The following is a 20,338-nucleotide window of genomic DNA, read 5'->3' as shown; positions in this document are numbered from 1 at the left end:
CTAAGTACATCCGGTCTATTGAGCTGCGGCTGGCGGACCACATCCAGCGCAGAATCAACCTCTGAGTGGCCCCCACCAAGCTTGAATTAAATAGGCTACTTTAATAGCTAGTTTTGATATTTTAATTGTAATATTATTTTATAAAATTATGAATATAGCAACGCTATGCTATTGTGTAGCCTGAACAGTCACAACACTGCAGCCGTGGTCTGAAATCTGTACGCAGTCAGGAAGCAAAACCAGCGTGAGAAACATATTCTGCCTGTCACAACAGGATCTGAGTCAAATGGCAATGTGACTCACACAAGCAGGTCCCCCATCGTGGACAGTCAGGTACGGCAAAACCACTTGGACAAACCACATACACCCGCTTGACCCAATTGTGCTTCATTTTTGCCACCGACAGGCTCAGATTGTTATTATAAGTGTCTGACATCATTATGAGAAGGACCTCACAAGAATTTAGAAGTTTTAAAATCTGGCCTAATTGAATTTGTGACTACTGCTGAACATTTTAGTAGATTTTGTCTGTGGTTTTATAGATGTTATTGCAAGGAGTGAGAACAAAAAGTATTTTAGAGCTTCATTGTTCTTTCTGCTGTTAACACACCTCATCTCTCAGCTCCAGCACCACGCTGTATCTCTTGTAGTAACAAACATGCAGTTTTCTAATTTATGCGAGGCCATGAGGTGAGAGTGCAGTGTAGTCTGAGTTGGCACTGAAGTGTGGAGAAAGCCAAGGGTTGTCCACAGCATGCCCATCAGTCTGAAGTTTAGGCAGCGTTATGCAACATCACTGAGAGCCAGGAACTAACTACTACCAGCTAGCCTGTGGCGCACAGGCTGCTGTTACCATACCAACCACTGTTATCATTACAGCCCTGCATACCACCTGAATTATGATTTTCTACATGCAGGAGCAAAGACAGTGTGCACCATTAAAATCAGAGGATGCAGAGAATGGACACCTCTGATATGATTAATATGGTGCAGTTTATTAAATGATGGCATACTGATTGTAAGAGTGATATGATTGCAATGTCTGTCTATGGGAAGGCTCTGCAGGCTGGTTTTTAAGGCTCTTTAACTCTACTAAGGATTTACAATTTTGGGATTAAATGTGAGTTCTACATTTTTAGATTTTTAGAATTTAAAAAAATCTAACTTAAAATGTAATATCAGTACAAAACAATCTTTCAAAGATGCACACCATTCCAAACATATTGAGATTACATCCTGAAGCACTTTTTAACTCACCATTTTGACAGCTCAGTCCTTACTGTCAAACATTCATACCTCCACTAATATTTAAAAACTAATTTTAAAAATGTACAGTTTCAAAGTTTAATTAACATTTTGATTTAGTTTAATTAAAATAACTTCATAGTCCATATGCTGTAAAACCTATCCAAAATCTATTGGCTGGTTCAGGGTGTGTGTGATGGACTGAGAACAGCAGGTGAAACCTCCTTACAAATATTTCCCCACTTTCACCACTAGGAGCACTCTCACAGCCCAGTGCACTCCAACTGGAGGTCTAGCATCCGCATGGCTTGGACCTCAATCTTGATGTAGCTGACAGAGTGGGGGATAGATGTCAATTCTCATTAAGAGGAGATAGAAGAGAAGTGGACAGCGCGTGAGACAGAGAGAGAGAGAGAGAGAGAGAGAAAGAGAGAGAGAGAACCAGAATGTGTCCTTTTCTGTCTTTGGGAGATGTCACAGGTGGAAACATCATTTCCTAGGCAGCTCTGACACAGTCTGTCAACCAGCAGAGATGGAAAAGGAGTCCAGACAAACACACACACTCACAAACACTCTGCTGCACAGACGCCCTCAGTCTCACGAGTATTTAGATACACATTGGCTGGTAAACAATTTCACAAATTAACATATAAAGTGGAAAAGGTCCGCATAGACATGAACAAACATTGCAGGCAGAATGCCTACTTCAGTTGACTCATTAATAGTCTCTATCATCAGTAATGTAACTAAGAATCATGAGTGCCCTATTAAGAACATGTGTTTTTCTCATCAAACTATCAGAATAACCTCAGCCCTGTAGTGCCTGTACACACACACACACACACACACACACACACACACACACACACACGCAGTATTCCACTAATCTCAAATGTCAGTTTAAGTTGGTGGTTATTTTAATACCAGGTAGTGCACATTTACACACACACACACACACACACACACACACACACACACAAACACACACACACACACACACACACACACACACACACACACATAAATTGCAGGCATTTCTTTTTCCTTAAATGCTAATAGTCTCCTCTAGCTTCATGAATATTTATCATGTCTCAGTGGTGCGCCGTCGCTACAAGCGTGTCATACATGCTCCCGTTTCTGTGCTCACCTTGAGTGTGTTTATATACCGCTTCCTGTGTTGTGCACTGTGTGGGTGTGTGTGCCATACACCGCTTCATTTTGACAGGGGTGCAGGTGAATCTCAGCATGAGTGATGCCAAAGTAACCTGCACTCACTCTCACACTCACACTCACACACACACACACACACACACACACCAAAGTATCTCTTTGCCTGGTCCCTTGTCAGTCGCTCTCCCATTCTGGAGAAGTCGATGCAGCAAAACTTAATTAAAGCATTCGTACACAAGGCAGGGAATGAATGAGGTGGTCATCACAGGAGTCAGCAGACGGACAAAGAGGTCTTAATTGATCTTGTTTCACTCCCTAACTGTCTCTCTCTGCGCCTTCTTCACAATTAAAAGGAGATTACAACTAATCACAGGTGCAGCTGCTGCTGCTCTGTGTGGCACCGATGAAACCGTTTTATTTCACAATGTTTATGTCAAATGTTTTATTTGCTCAATTATTTGAGTGGAATAAAACTATTGCAGAGATGAAAGATGTTGAGCCTTTCTCCTCTGAAATGTATGTAATATTTAGAGTATCTAGTGGTCACTGGTGCAGACGCCAGCAGTACAGCCTTCTGCACTGACTTCTCATGGAGGGTTTTATGCAATGATTGAAGGCAGCTTCAAGCTGTCTGGCCCAGTTATGCAACCATGCGGTCAACTGAATCGCCCCTTCCAAACCTCAGAAGGACCATTTAAGAAGCACCTTACCAGGCATTTGCCCCCTCTCTGAGGCATGGAAACGAATGAACAGAACCCCCTGCTAGTCGATCAAACCGAGCTGCACTTTTTTTTATAAAAGAAGTTAGATGCTTTGAGGCTTACTGTTTTTAAATAAGAGTGAGAAGACAGTTGTGAAAAAGAAGTAAAGGAAGTTGGAGGGGGAAAAAAAGTCACGGGGGTAAATTGTGAGCATGCAGGGCTTTTAGCACACACCACTTAGCAACAAGGCCGATGTGCAGTCTGACACATTTAACTTCCTGCAAGGGAGACAGAGACAGGAACAAGTTGATGTAAATGCAAGTTAAAGCTGTGGATTTGCCTGTGAGCAATCCTCAGCGCTAGTTAATTTTAGATGATGGGAGGACTTTGAACGGGAAGGAAAGCATCTGCTCGAAATGGTGGAAATTGCTTTTAAACACCGCTTAAAGAAGGAGAGATGAGGGAATGTATTATCCAAATGGATCCGGCTCACTATTAGAGATAGGCCAGAGGCGTGGACAGGATGGATGGCCTGAGGAAGAAATGGTGTCACTCTACAGATTACACAAGTTGTCTTGAAGGAATTCACATGGTCAAGTCATTTCTTATTTCAATCTGTCAAACATATTTTTCATTGAATTTGTGACCAAAGCGAACAATGTAAATGTCATCCAGGTCCAGTGCTGGTTTCACCTTCATAGTCTCAGCCAGTTAAAGTTACTTTAATTAGCTTTTTTTTCTCACTTAGCAGGCTGTGTCAGAAAGCAACTGTATAAGAGCAGAACGACTTCCAAAGGAGTATCTCATTACAATGAGCACTCCTATGAGGAAATTAATAGCCAGTCCAAAGTAAATGCAAGATCTGTAATTGAGTGCTGTATTTCTATTAATGGACTCTGGTAGCTGTGAGTCTTTTTGCGCCAGCTTTAAGTAGACTTGAAGTTTAATGTCAGCCTCAGTCTTGCTTTTGCTACAGTTAGAGTAACACACTAGGTGCATTAAGCTTGCATTGCTTTTTAACAGGTGAAAAAGCTGTTTAGATGTTTTAGTTTAGTAAAAGTTTCACTGTCAACTTGTAAAAAAAACTTTATTACAGGTACAAATCCTGCAAGTTTTACTTTGGTAAAAGTACAGAAGTAGCATTATTCAATCATATGTATATTTTTACTTCATTGACTATATTATTTATGCTTGTTTTAAGTGTACTGTCTGGTTGTCTTGTGTTGCATGTGTAGCCTCCACTTGGAAAAAAAAGAAATATCATCAGCAAATAGTATTATAAATACATTTTGCAGAATAGACCCTTTTAGTAGGATATACTGTATTTTTACATCTATATTTTATTATATGTTTTGACTATTTTTACTGGTACGTTAGGTGGATGCCTCTGGATCTGACTTTATATAGTTGTAGTGTAGTCCATAGCAACGCAGCTTAATATATAAACTCATTATATGTCTTCTATGTAAAAGTTTGACCTTTTTTAGGGCTTGTTAAAGGAGATTTTAAAATAAAACAATACCAGAGAGGAACATCACTCTGTTTGAACTATTTAGAGCTCAAAGACATATGCTTCCTGGGTTCCTGTGATGAAGGTTCACAGGTAGGAGTCACGTGGAAGTAAAGTATCACAAGTTGAAAAGGTGTGGAGCCAGTGGTGTACAGGGTCACTGCCACCTTTTTAAATAGTCATGGCTATGTCCACAGAGAGCTTAAGTGCAATTTCTAACAGCAGGTACCTCTGGCTTAGAGGGGTGCTCAAACCAGCACAATTGTCAGAGTCTCTCTTTTGTCTCACCTGGATCCCCAACCTGGATATTTAGTTATTACTCTGTGTGATCCAAACTAAAGCACAGGCAGTATTAAAATGGGCACCAGCTTAAACCAACAGATCTGATGTCCTACAGAGTGAATTTGCACCACTGCTAGGCCGTCCCTTTGAACTTCACTCTTACTGCCAACAGAGTTCTCACTGTTTTTGCTCAGACAAGCTGGATTCCATTTCATCCCGACTGTTCGTCTCCGTGGTCGCCTCTCACAAACGGTCACGCCGTCTCTACCTGTGCGACAGAGGTGTGCATGATCGCACCTGCCGGCTTCTCACTCCATCTATGTTTTTATGCGTGTTCAATTGGCCCAGAAACACAGCGCCCGCGAGAGAGCGAATTAAATCTAAATTCGGGGGGGCTGAAAATACGTCCTTTCTTGCCTGCGCCGTCTCAGTCATGCTCCGACAGATGACATTTGTGGAGACGGGGAGTGGGGGGGAAAAAAAGAGGGGCTTTCGAATGATGAGAGGAGAAAAGCAAGGGATGATGAATAAATGAATAATACATCTGTGCTGTCATTCCTCTCTTCCTGCTCCACCTCCCACTCTCTCTTCTCCTGTGTCAGCTGGAGTCGGTCCTGGGAGGCAGGCTGATTTTAGTCGGGATTGTCAGGTATGGTCGACAGCAAAAGTGACATGTTGACGCTGTCCCCTCTGCAACACATGAAGCAGCTCTTTAGTTAAACGGGGTTGACAACCTAAATCAGAATTGTTTACATGCAAACAAGCGCCAGCAGGTCTGCAGTTGCTGTTCAGCTATATTACAAATAGTGAAGGATACTTAAAGGAGCATCTGCTTGGAGAGGATACTTTGAGATGCATAACATCAGCCAAGTAAGAATAAAAGCTTTCCATCTGCAGCTTGCATTTCTTATGTGGCTTTGAAATTTCCATCCTAACATTCAGGTGTATCAGTGTCCTTAAGGAACTCTAGAGGTACCAATACAAAGAAACCCTAATGAACATAATGTACGATCATCAACAGAACAAAATAAATAGTGACAGTGTCCTCTCATGCATGCAAGTACTGCACCCCCCTCCCCCCCCTTCTGTCTCTCCTTAAATGGCAAGATGGTCTCACCTTAATTGTGAATGCACTCTTTTTGCATGCAAATACCATCGTCCCCCCTTTCTCCCAACCTCCGTTCCCCCACTCCCCTCCGATTTTCAATTAAGATCCAGACAGAGATAGAGGATCTCAAAGGTAAAGCGCTATGGTGGGCCGGTCCCTGCCACAGCTCATATGAGAGGGGGGTGGAGAGTGGGGGTGTGGGTTATTGAGTGGCCGTGACCCCCAGAGCACACTCACCTCACCTCACCGGGGGGGGGGGTATCGCACAAGTTGAATTGCAGCGGTGTCCTCAACCAACCCGGCAGAAGCGGAGGTGTCCTTGATTAGAATGCTCATAGAGATGAAGGATTGAAGGTGATTGTGTGTATGAATGGTCATTATCTGATAATAATAGTATTTTGGGATGAGGTTTTGGAGGGGGTGTATGAATTTTAATAGGTAGATTATCTCACCCATTTATTATTAGAATTTTTTCTTGATGTAGATTGCAAAATATAGCTTTCATCAGATAATCGTGGGATCAAAGGTTGCATTTTCTATGTCACTTGGAAACCTTCTAACACTTTTCTGCCTCTGTCTCTCTTATTTCTTTCTTATCACCTGCAGCTCACTCAGTGCAGACGTTGACGCCGACGGCAGCTTCCAGAGGGAGGGCTTCGGCCGCCAGAGTATGTCAGAAAAGCGCACCAAGCAGTATGAGAGTCCCGCTCACCTGGATATCGTCAAGACACGCAAGTCTAAGAGCATGGATCTAGGTAAATGTTGTGCTGGTTTCAAACACATGCATGAAGTCAAGAGTGTGTGATTAAAGGATAATTCCTGTTAAGATCTTACTCAGCAAATTAGAGAGAGAGCAGGCAACAAAAGTACTTAAAAAAAAAGCAGGTGAAGAAACATGAGCGGAATTATCCTTTAATTTCTGGAATCCAACTGTAACCTGTGATTCTGTGAAGCATTTAATTTTGCTCACCTTTTTCCGGCTGTCTGAGCAAAAGCACAAAACCGGGGAAATGGAGACAGTCGCATTTAAAAACAGAATACCCACGAAAGCATGCACACACACACACACAGACATATCAGTCCTGTCCAGCCTGCACGTCTCCTCTTCTGGCCCTCCCATGGCCCTGTGTCCAGTGGAGCATGGGTAAAACACACAAAGACAAAAGCACAATGGCCACTTTAGTGACTGTCTAGGAATTTGAAGGCCGGTGACACACATGCATGCCTCGTACACACACACACACACACACACATACACAAGCACACAGACTGTATCAAGGGAAAGAGATGGTGTGAAGTCAGAGCCTCTCCCACTGAGGCTGAAGCAGACGCTGCCTTCTCTCGGATCACTGGCTAATCATAACAGATAACAGCCAACGCTCCACAGAGCCCAGAGACCTGCAGAAATATTTCACTCTCCCACAGACTAGTGCAAGTGCGGGCCACTGCATTCGAGCTCTGTGGGGTCCACCTTTCCCTGGATTAGACCCAGCCCTCAAAAGTTTTTCCACAAAGTGAACCGGACATAAACTTTCAGCGGAAAGTGGAGAAAGATGATAGTTAGTCACTGGATAGGTTTCTCCCAGCAATTAGTTGATCTTTTCCATTATGTTCTTAGTGTCAATTGAAAATATAATTGGATATTACCGAGGACAGGAAGTGGGCTAGAGTGGACAAGAAGCCGAGATAGCCCATTGTTGCAAATGCACATTTTATCAATGAGTTGAATCAAAAAAGCTTCTTAATTGTTTAAAAGTGGCCTCAGCATTAAGTTGTCAATTTGATTAGTTCTAGCAAACAACAGTGTTTGTCTTTACTGAGGGGACTACTTGCTCTGTTATTTCTACTTCTCCAGATCAGTGTGTGTGCATGTGTGTGTGTTATTCAATGTAATTCAAAATCTTATTCCCCCTCCACTGCTGGCAGGGCTCAATTGAGTTTGAGAAATATTCTGCTGGCAGAAATCCTTGCCAATACAAAATCATAATCCATCAGTGAGAATATCACAGCGTTCGAGATGGTGCGGGGAAATAACTAACTTGTTCCCTATCATATAATATCTAGTAACTGACGTGAGTTCCCAGAGGAGAAACGTTTCAGTCAATATGTGGAGCACAAATTCTAGAGTCTGTGTTAAAAAAAAAAGACCTAATGTCACGTTCCAATTATCTGAAAGGCGCACACTGCTATAACATGGTGATTGTTTTAATGAAATTATTACATCAAAGCCACACAATGAAAAATGGCCTATGGGTAACGTATAATAGAGTTGGAAATTAAATGAGCTAAAAGAACATAATGCCAGCTTTTACCTTTCAGCTGTCACAGTTGGACATTGTGGTTTGTCTTTAAAAGTTAGGTGAAGAAGCAGGTGTAAGCATACCTCTCTGCATTTCATTAACACTTTAATAAAGCTGCTCTGTGCTTCCACGCTACCTCAACTAAACGCTTAACAACGCTATCCACTACAAAGTCACATTTTCTGTTGTCACCAGGTATTTTTTTGTCCCTCCTTTTAAAAAAAATCGTGTTTCAGGTGGATCAGCAGATGGATTTCATGACTTTGAAGCCCATCATTGTTGATATATGCTAAACCGGTCAGACACCCCGCGGTTCAATTCCATTTAGATTGGGGAACAAGATTGAGCGAGGTAAGGGAAAGGGAAGAAAGAGATGTGAGGCGCCACAGCTGGCAGTAATACCTCAGCGCATTCTCCCCACTTTGCCTCGTAAGTTTCGTGATTGACAGGCTCTTTGCATTGGAGTGTTAATGTGTGCACCGCTTTAGATCACATTCTCAAAACTACTCAGTGTCTGTCCTGCACTCTCTGGTCCTGTTCTCTTTCTGCTTTTTGCATGTGCATGATAAGACGGTGATAATACAGAAGGCACTAACCACCCACGCTTGTTTATGTTCTCTAACAGTAGCAGATGATATTAACTGCAGCACGAGAACCAATGGAGGTAAGCAACCGTGCCGGGCCCCAGCTCAATACACTGTCACCATTATAACAACGGCACCATTATGATTGTTCGGCTGGCTCAGCGGGTCAATAGAAGAGATTGCAAATGCCCCCCCCCCCCCCCCACACTCCTTCTCCATAACCAGCTTCATAACCGACCATTATTGGTTATGTGATCTTGGCACTTTTATGCATATGGAGGAGAGTGTTGTTTGAGGTAATTGCAGCATGATCAAAAAGAGGATTTTCATATTGCTGAGGGAGTTCCACGGTGTTGAATAGAGACTTGGCAACTAATGTGGGAACCTGTGCCATTTTGTTCATTCTGCAGCGCAAATGATTGAAGAAAACACTCATTACTCCAGGAGGTGTGGAGGGGTTCGAGGGAGCTAGGCGATGGAGTGGCATTTGCAATAGAGAGACGTTCATTGCCAGTTGGCCTCTCTGGCTCGCTGCAATTGATCCATCACAACGAGGCTGTTTTTTGAGCTGTGGTTGGAGTATGTTGGGGCAAATTCACTCCAGCCAGTTAACACCAAATAAGCTGATGATTGGGTCATGAGAGGATATTTTTGAATGATTTCTGTGAGTAGTAATTGGAAGCAAACAATCTAGCAGGTAGCAGGTACACTACATGTTACATATTACAACTTCCCTTGCATATTTTATTTCCTACACATTAAACAAGGCAGGAACTGAAGAGGCACAATGAGATTGATGAAGCAAACGTCCTTATTGAACATGGCAGCTGATCTAGTCACTAATAGGCGAGCTGCGGTAAATGGGAGACCATCAGATGACTTCAGGCTTACTGTAATTGTGAGTTGCAGTTCTTGCCAAGTCACTGATCCAGCGGTTGCCAGGCTTGGCATGAGAGAGGTGCATGCCTACCCAAATTAACAAGTAGAGGGAGAGACAAACATACAAACATAATTTTACTAGGTTGAGCAAAGCAGTCACAGCACAGAAGTCTCCAGCATCCTTGATAGAGATATCAACCATAAGTCCGCTTAATGATAATTCCTTTGTGACACATGTTCTGCGTACAGACCGAGGACGTCCTCTGTCAGGCTAATGATCCACAGAGACATAGGAGCCCGGCCGACCCAGGGAAGCCTCACTTCCACTAGGATACCTGGACGTGGCCTTCTCCCCGCCACCTTGGAGGCTATTTTTAACATAATTACCCTTTTACCGCCCTGCTTAAAGCCCTAGCTCTCTGAATAAATTATGTGTAATGGAGCCCCTGTCTGTACACAGATCTTTACATGCAAGAGCCCATGGTGAATAATGGCTGGGGAGCATAGTTTTAGCTGCTCTAATTATACTATGGGCTCCTGTTCCTGTAATAACGGCTGCTGATTTATTCATGGAGTTTGCCATACCTTCTCTTTAACGTTTAATGGCAATAGATCTTCTCCAATTAACCGTCCTTGCCCTTAATCTGGCTAAAGAAGACGGCGCCTTGGCAATTTTTGTCTTTGGCCGTGACAAAAATTTCCGTTGCACTTTCCCCCATCTATTCCATTTGATTGTCTTTCTCTTTTTTGCGTGTTTCATTTTGGTGATTTTCATTTCTCCTCCAGACGTGTGGGGAGTGACAAACTCATGTCTATATGCAATGGGGGAATTTGTATTTTCATCCCTCTGAATAAGAGGGAGATGAGGAGCAGAGCAGTGAGGCTTCTGTTGTGTGATAGGAATCACATAATAGACTGGCATACAGAGAGCTGTCCGTCAAACTCTCCCAGGAGAGCCAGGGCTGCTTCTGATGAAAACAAAGGCAGGTTGGAGGCAGCCAGGGTCTATGGGCAAACTCTCTCTCTCTCTCTCTTTCCACCATCTCTCTCCCGTTCTCTTTGTCTCTCTGCTCCTCTCAGTCATTCACCACGCTGACTAGAAACAATGGCATAGAGGATCGTGGTGCGGAATACAGAGCGGGAGGATAATTCCCTGTTTCCGAGTACAGCAGATGTCATGCCTTGAACTGTTGCACATCCTGTGCGGCTCTAACTTGCAATCCCATTGTGTCAAACATGAACCCTGGCTTCTGCGTGTCCGCTGTTGGCAGGCTTTACGCATAAGCTTCAAAAAAACCCAAATTTACATGGCATTTATACTGATTGATTGAGTATGAAAAGTATGAAAAATCACAACATTTTCCTGCTATACTATGTCTGCGCCATTGTTTCCTTTTAATGCATTTCTTTCTTTTTTTTTAGGCCTGTCCTCTCTTGCCCTTCACATGATGAGATTACTTCTTTTCATCAAATAAATTACCATGAGTTTTACTTACATTCTCTCTTGGTCTTATACGGTTGTTTATTCTTTCTAGACGTTAAAATTTGCCATAGCAATCATCAGAAATGCTCCACCTCTTCAAGGGAAGCGAGCAGTAAAAATGAATCTTCTGTTCCTGCAACCAGAGAGCTTTTGACCCCCCTCCTTTAGACATTTGTAGCACACAGTAAAGTTTCATTTTACTGTCCAAGGCTGCCTGAAGGCGCACATATGAGCTCTTCCAACTAAATGGGATGCAGCATTATAGGATTGGTGTTCATTTATTTTAAATGGTACTTTCAGGATTGGGTCTCGGTACTCTTGGGATTGGCCACTTTTATTAACATTGACGAAACCGAGGGGAAAATGGTGCGTAAAAGACATAACAATACGTTTAGGAGTCTAGAAACCTAACACACTGACTAACAGCTGACCTTTTAGCCTATTTGACTTCTTTGACACCAGATCTATAGCTGCCATGGATGATAGAGAAGCACTCACTCTTTAAGTAAGAGTGGTAGCAAACCTAGCAGAAAGAGGGATGCCCTTGTGACCCCCAATGATCCTTAAACTAGCAAGAAAACTTTGAGTTAGTTTGACATGGAAAGACACATGAAATAAAGATTCAAACATTACCGTTCTTTCCCATGTTTGTCCTCTATAAGTAGCTGTCTAGATGGCGTGTGTTTGAACTGCGAAACCCAGATAGCCGGCTAATCACCGGTGAGCTGCTGCAGGTTTGCTTGGTTAAGGGATCAAGAAGAGAATAGCAAAAAGGGGTTCAGCCAACAAAAGAGACAAGCTGCCACTGGCAAAATTATGATAACAGTAACAGCATATATGGATTTCTACACAGTGCTGCCAGTTTATTCACTCACCCTTCTTGTGCAAATGTTGTACATTCACATCGCTCACTGTTTCTTGTCCCCCTGCCTTCTCTCTAAAACAAACGTATATCAGAGGGGGTAGTCCACACAAAGGCAGCAAATTGTTTTCTTGCGGTGATGGCGGTTTATTTTCTTTGCCTAATCTGTGTTTAGCTGTGCAATCCGCCACCTAAAGATCCACAGTGATCACCCAGCAGCAGTGGGTCATGCCTCATTTAGACCACTTTAAACATATCGGGGTTTCTTGTTGATGGTAGCTGACACAGAAGTGTGTGTCTATGTTTCATCGTGACATGTGTTAGTGTTATTGTGCCTATTGGGGAATCCCTGCGTGGGTCCATACATAAAACCCTCATACATCCAATGTTTCCATCTGTGTGTCCAATGCGGCGAGGGTAGAGGTGACGGTGTTATTGAAAACCAACAGGAAGAGCTGTAGGAGACGTTTATTTACACCGAGTGAAGCCGCAGAGGAAACAGCAGTACATACTCAGTACATGTGGAGGGTATATGTGTGGTCTATAGGGAGTCGTAAAGGCACAATGCAGCTCTGTCCAGACTTCATTGACATGTGTTGTGCCTTCAGAGAGTCAGTGAGCCTGCCAAAGTAATTGAATTAACAGTTTATTCATTATTTCCGATAGTTTCCTCTGCAGAAGTTTAAATCTAACAAGGCTTCCACTAGCACATATTCACAAATCCATCTTGTTACGTTAGACAGCACCTTGCTGCAAACTGAAACGTGGCAGAATAAAGGGGACAGGAAATCAACCAGGCTGCTTGTTTACCAACCAGCAGGTAAGGTAAGCGCTACAGGGAACTGACGGACGCACCCTGACAAAATGAAATACCAATAGTTGAGTCGTGCTCCAATTACATACCCTAAACAAACTCCCGGCTAGCATTGGAAAAATAATTACGGCTGTCCGGGGCCTGGCTCGAGTGTTGAAGAGGTTGACTGTTCAACATTCAGTTTGTCTACACAGCTGCTCCATCAGCTCTATGTATGTTCTTTTAAGGAGATACATTTTGTACTATAAGTATGATATATATCACATACTCTAATTAGCTATTATACTATACTTCACTACAGCCATTCATTTGTACCATGTGTACAATTTACATGTTAATTATGTTTGTTTTGCATAATTGTTATGCATTGTGCACAGTCCCTCAGTGAAGTAAATACAATGAATGCCAGACACCATGTACTAAAGTGTGTTTCATGGTTCTATGTGCAGTACATATAAGGATAATGTATTGGAAAGGTTCCACGTGCAAGCACTGTCGACCGTTTCAGAGGTTCTCACCCTCGGGATTAATCACCATGAGACTGATAACACTGATAACAGAGCATTTTGCTTGCATATTATGCTTTTACCTGCTATCTAACATCTACAGATGTGAATGACTTAGAAATAGAGCAAAGATTGCAGCTATTAAATGTTGATTGTGCTAAAATAGGCTTGTAAATACATGGGAATGGTGTTTGAAACTAATGGACATTGGTTTGTTTTGTATGCATACGTTCCCTCTTTTATTCCCATATCTCATTTGAGAAAGTACAAGAAAAAAAAGGGTCAGTCAGCCTCCTTATTTTAGGTTTAGAATCTATCTAAATGCTTTGTGAATTTATTATATTATACCATAACACCTTAATCACTCTAGCACTGTGCTACATTCCTGTCTTTTATAGTGGCCCATTTATATGCATTATGATTCAGCCTCATAATTTAACAGTACAGACACGTGGACAAAGGCTGAATTATAATTCTCAACAGGAAAATGTCTCAGTAAACTGAGTGAAGATATAATACTCTGTTCTCATTTCACACACTTCATTGGCCATGCAATGGCATCATTTGTTTTTCATGTTAATTGCCAGACTCACACCTTCCCCTTGCCTGCCAAGTGCCCCACATAACATCATCCCATACGAAACTAGCAAAACGTGAATGATTCATTGACACCCAATGAGACTCCACGATGACAGGTTTTACGCTGCCTTTGTGGGGGAGTAACTAGTCACACACCATTAGTTTGCTGGCCTCAGTGACACTATTTCCCCCCGTTTCGTTCTTCAGAGCAAGAGGTCGGACCCTCGCTGGGTCTGAAAAAGTCCAGTTCCCTCGAAAGCCTCCAGACGGCCGTCGCCGAGGTGACGCTGAACGGTGAGGTCAACGTCCACAGGACGCGCTCTCGGATCGTCAGGGGCCGCGGCTGCAATGAGAGTTTCCGAGCTGCGATCGACAAGTCGTACGAGAAACCTGGTGTCACCGCAGCGGAGGAGGAGAACAGCATGGAGACAGGTGAGTGTAAAGACATACTGTATAAGCCATTTAGAGTTACTGTTTTGTTTTAGTGTGCACAATCCACAAATGTGCCCAAACATGTACCATTATATAATATACAGTGGAAGACACTAGTAGATTCAAACTAATTTAGTAAGTGTAATGTAATGTAGGCCACTTCAAGCATCCTATTCCCCTGGAGCCTTTTCAGAATGGCAGGATTCACCCCTAAGTAAACTAGGTTAGGGTTCCCCACTTACTAAAGTGATGTGTGTGTCACAAAGCACATCAGCAATAAGCGTCTAGGTTACACACTCATTAATATTCACACAGTTCATGTTGAGTGGAATTGTTAGAGACTGGGGCAACATGTTTTCCCAGGAGCTTGCATACTCTTTAAGTGCATTGCAATGTTTTTTAACAGACTGCATGCAAGAAAAAATTTCAATGTTTCTCCACATTAGCCAGGAACTGTTTCTATTATACACATTATATGTTTGTATTCTAGCATATACGATTAAAAATGAAATGCATGTATTCGCTGCAGCATTTGCCAGTTGGTTTTGGCATGCAACACCGTACGACTTTGCCAGGATTCCTCTGATTTGTTTTCCTGTGTACCTGACTGGGACTGTAACCAGAATTACCTGACTTTATTCTAAACTACGTAGGCAACCTCAGAAATAGAAAAAGACATGACACATTCCGTTTGAGTGAATATATCCATCCCTACTTGGTGTTTGATGACAAAAAGACACACGTTGGGCATCGAGAGACAGCCGTCTTACGTTTTTCCGACAGGTAATAACACTGCAACACCACAAGAGTAATTGCTAGATATAAATTTCCATTCACCATTAAAGGATTCCATTAAAAGAGCTGGGAGATATTTGAAAAAGAGGGAATTATTTGCCTGAAACGCTTTGTTCTCATAAGCTCTGTCGGCAAGCCACTAAATACAGTCTTATCTCGGCAAAGAAAAATGGGGAAAGCAACCGATTTCCCCTGCTGCGGTATATTGCATTCTCCCCCATGATATTCAAATAACTCTGTTTTTCAATTTAGATAAAAGCAGCCAGTCTGTGCTCGTCACTGAGGTTAATAGTCAAAGTTGACAGATAAGCCGCTGCCTTCCTCTGCTCCCAGACTTTTATTTACATAAAATAAGAATGTGGCATCACCTAAAGAAAATGTGTCCCCACAAGATATCCTGCTGGGCAAATGCACTTACCCTTGTGCTACTTTGTGTCACGTCGTTGGAGGAGATGAAAAAGAAAAAACAGGGGAAATGTGCACATGTTGGGGCAAAGAAAATCCCCTTCTTTCATGTGTTTCACAAGACCGGCAATTCTACTTGTCTGTCATAACCTTAACTGACAGGCCAGCTTGAATATCCTCGATTATTAAAGCAGGGAAAGTTTCACCAAAGTGACTAAATGTTTCCTGTGGTTGTCTGTCTCTGCAAATTATCTTCCATTTTCCTGACAATTTCATCAATGGCTCTGCTGTCATTTGAGATGGTTAGCACACTCTTGTCTTCTCAGCTGCGTTAAATTGCTGTGGATGGCCTCACCTTTTGATATATGGTGTTAAAGGCTTTTGTCTGGGGTTGTTTGATAAGATATAGCACTTTTTTCTGACTTACTTTATTTAATAGATGATAAAAAATGGACCAAATTATATATAAAAAGAATCCTAACCCCTTACATTCAGTATGAGGCCTTTAGAAGAATACATGTAAAGTACCTGGCCACAACAACACACAAGCACCACACACACACACACACACACACACACACACACACACACACACACACACACACACACACACACACATAAATATGACCAGTGCCCTTTGGGAGGCTTTGGATTACAATGTTCAGTATGTTATCTGCAGCTTGGCATCATTAAGCAGTAGCGACATTAGCACTGCTGCTAATCTCAGTCATTTAAATAGCCAGATACAGCTTACAGCTGCTATTTGCTGCAGTTACGCATAAGTGACTGATAAGCAGGCAGCAGATTGAGTGATAAAGCTGATACCCATCCAGAACCTGCTCCCAAAAATATGTGGAGGTGGAAAGAGGGAAAGGGAGGGGCTCTGTTGAAGCAACGAATTGCATAATTGAGCAGGCTTAATCTGCCAGGTTCGCTCTCTGTATTTCTACCATACAGTGCTTCATGTTGAGATTCCATTTCAGTAATTTCCTCAGAGATGGCAGCTGAAAGAAATAGCTGATAGCTCGGCAGATCACAAGAGAAAACAAACCCCACTGTTCATCCTTGAAATGTGAATCCAACATCTCCTCCCCTCCCGTAGTCTTGTCTCATCCCGTATGGCGAAAATCCATCACCATCTCCACCCTCCCTCTATCACGATAAGCGCTCTTCTCTCTCTCCCTCCATCAAACACCATAACTTAGACGACATTGCTCAAGACTGTAATAAGTTGTAATCTGAAGGACATCTACCTCACGCCTCTGAGCCAGAGATATAGCATATAAGACAGGAGCTACGCCGATTTCAGAGCACCCCACATTTGCAATTAAGATCCCTGGGAGCCTTTTTTTTTTTTCAAGATTATTTAAATGTATAATTACTGACAGATTAATTACATTTTGCACATCAGTTCTGATTAGATGTGATGGAAACTTTGAGTTTAATCAACCCTAAAGCACCTAAGGAGTTTGGTTTCAATTTGATGTCTGAGTTGAAATGAGTTCAGACGTAAATTAAGAACCAGATTCACAGGAGCTTCTACTATTTGGTCATTTTTTTAATAAGAAACAAGCAGATGAAGGAAAAAAGATGGTTCACTTGTGAGCTGTGTGAAATGTACACATTTGAAATAACTTGAGGCTTTCAGCTAAGTGAGAATATGTTCAGCTGAACAGTATTCTCAAAGGGTGTACAATATAAATATATTCTGCTCTAATGAGGCGGATGAATTCAGTGTGTTTTGTTCAAAGCTGCTATACCTTGTGGGACACAGATTTTCCATTAATGGTTCATCTGATGTTACCACAAGAAAAACGTAATGCTTTGTTACTGCTGTGCTGAAGGCGGGAAAAAAAGTTGTGTTTGTCTGCTGATTTCAAATAAGCATTGTGATCTACAGGGAGTCAAGTGGAAGTTGAAGTTATATTTTATTTTTATTTCTATCCCTGTGTTTGTGTGACTGTGCTATTATGCCTCTCCATATCTATATTTAACACTCTCTCCTCCCTCCCTTATCTCTCTCTTTCTCCCCTGTCACCTCTCTGCAGTGGACGAGGACACAGAGGGAAGTTCCCGATCAGGTCGCGAGTCCATGTCTACCAGCGGCGACCTCATCGTGGGCCCCGGGCTGAACGGCAGCCTCTCCAAAGACGACAGAGGGAGCGAGCGGGATAAGAGCGGCGGGAAGGAAAAGAAGAAACCTGAAAGGGACAAAGAGAAAGACAAGGACAAGAACAAAGCCAAGAAAGGCGTGCTGAAGGGCCTGGGCGAAATGTTCAGGTAGGAACGAGACGGAGATTAGCTCCAACTTTCTAAACAACTCCCTCCCGTGTAGCCTCGAGTGCTAATCGCTATCTGCTTTATTTAATTCCACTGAACACATTCTCCACAGGATCATACAGAATTTGAATGTGTTCTGTGGATGTTGCCAGAGCTAATCAGGGACCCCTCTCCTTGAACTCTGCGAGATGGAGGGGGTGAGCGTAGAGGAGGAGGAGGAGGAGGAAGGGGGGGTTATCGACCTCAAGGGCCTCTGGCACTTTTGAGCCAGATTATTTTTAATAAGGGCAACATGTTTTATTCATAATCCCATGTGCGCGCTCCTCCTATCCAAACATGCTCAGCATTTGTTAACCAGCAGACAATGTTGAGGGCCCATACGGGTGCTAATGTGGTGCTGTGATTTGGTTGTGGGGATAAAAGACCCTTGGAGATGATAAAAAAAAGGACTTCAGGTTAGAATTGTCTCTAGATTTTAAAGGCAGACAACCTTGAGAGTTCAGGAGAGGTGACATGATCCTGCTGTCAACAGACTTTAAATATTCATCAGTTTAGAAAAAGCATTAATTTAAGGATGCGCCTTTCACTGTGCAACACACACCTGCTATAGGTCTAAAACACTGTGTTGTCATTCATTTACTCAAGGAAGCTGGAGGCAAAGTCAAACCAGACACCTCTGCTGGTAGAAATGATGGTTGTTAGGTTTGTTTTACAGCCTGGAACATAATTCAACTGCCACTGTGGACTGATGGACAAAACACAAGTTCATTACCCTGAGTGGACTTAGTTTGGACCGCTGTGTACATGGACAATAGCAGGAGAAACGTGCAAAGAAAGTCTCAGATGAAAATAAACATCCTGCGGGTATCCATTCAGTATCTTCTTCCACAAGGAAAATTAGTGGGGGAGTCACATTATTTCAGTTGTGTGCACATTTGAATATGGCATAAATTAACGGTGGAGGCGGCACGAGCCGTTATCGTGCCGTAAGTTGTTTTCATGTGGATTAGTTTAATGGGATTAGTTAGCGTATCGCGGCACACGGCTCGGTAATGAACAATAAAGACGACAAGTGTGTTTCGAGGTCATGATTGAGGAATGCGAGGAGCTCGCTTATCTTTCATTATTTTCACTTTTGTGGGGTGTTTTTTTTTTTTAACTCAACTGTCACTTCATCCTGTGGTGTTAATGCATAATGACTCACAAAGGCTCAGATTCTGTTGCACACCAGGCATGAGCATATGTGGAGATGCACACATGTTGACATAGAAGTGTGCTGGATTAGTAAATGAAAGCGGATATTTGAGCCACAAGTTTGACACTATCAGCGCCGTTAGCAAACCTTTTTTGGAGAGGCTGCGTGTTCGCCCTGATAGGTGGCTGCCGGGCGATTTTTAGCGGGGAACGTGAGCCCTCGGCGTGCCCTTCCTCAGCCTCATCATCGTTCTTCATTATCTTTGAGTGCCACCGCCACTTAAGAGCTGGCACGCAGCAGGCCTCGCTGACAATCCCCCCTGCTCCACGCATTTAACGGCAGGCCACGCATCTCCTGAATGCAAAGAGGCAGCCTCCTGAACCATCGCCGCCTCTCCAACTTCCAAAGCTCTGTCTTCTCATCTTCTCTGCTACACCTACTCCTTGTTGATACCTCAAACAATTTTCTACTTAAAACTGTGACAGCTCTCACACCCACACGTCTACACTGTCCTCTTCTATTCTCTCCCCGTTCTCTCACAATCCACTTAACAGGTTTAGAAAGTTAGAGGAGGCAAGGAACCGAGGTGAGAAAGAACGCGTCCCACCGGATACAATAACAAACTTTTTTTCTGTAAAGAACAAAATGGAGTGATATGAAATGCCTCGCGGTCAAAAGGGAGGAGTGGGAACGGAAGTGAAAGATCTGTCATGTGTCTCATTTTTTTTTGGGAATCTAGCGAAAGTTTTGGCAGTGATTTCAGAAATGGAGAAGTCTTTCCTGTGCATGACAAAGGAGTTTGGCTGACAGTAACTCAACACTCTCAGGCTTTACGGATCACGCGCAGAATTTACATTAGCGAGGTTTCACATGTTTCACCATTGCATCAAAAACATCAAAAAGACATCGTGATTAGGTTAATCCTTTGTAATGCTTGTCTCCGTGCTTTCCATTTGCATAATATGGACAAGCTCTCACTTTTTCCTGCATTTCTCACACAGGCATGCCTCACGCTCACGTTCTACCATCTAAGGAGATTTCAAGGAGTTTGCAGGGCGCTGCAATTTGAGCTCATTTGCATTCATGCTTTTGACGGCCTGATGAACGTGTAGCGCACGTCCGCTTAATGGACAGCCTGATTGGGAGTGCATTAACATCAGAGCCAGGGGGAAAAGGAGGATGGCCTAATATAGAGGGAGAGAGAGAGA

General features: G+C 42.8%; 1 protein-coding gene across 2 annotated transcripts in view; it reads left to right on the top strand.

The window, feature by feature from the left end:
* The window catches only part of LOC134002407 (partitioning defective 3 homolog), a 348,507-nt gene that overhangs the window by 222,263 nt on the left and 105,906 nt on the right, over nt 1-20,338 (top strand). For both annotated transcript variants that reach the window (XM_062441750.1, XM_062441749.1), the window contains exons 17-19: nt 6,623-6,771; nt 14,231-14,455; nt 17,704-17,935. In XM_062441750.1, coding sequence (XP_062297734.1) covers nt 6,623-6,771; nt 14,231-14,455; nt 17,704-17,935 — 606 coding nt within the window. The remainder of the gene's footprint in view (nt 1-6,622; nt 6,772-14,230; nt 14,456-17,703; nt 17,936-20,338) is intronic.

This window comes from Scomber scombrus, chromosome 20, assembly GCF_963691925.1.
Source record: "Scomber scombrus chromosome 20, fScoSco1.1, whole genome shotgun sequence".
NCBI classification, from domain to species: Eukaryota; Metazoa; Chordata; class Actinopteri; order Scombriformes; family Scombridae; genus Scomber; species Scomber scombrus.
This window is presented reverse-complemented; position numbering and strand designations above follow the sequence as displayed.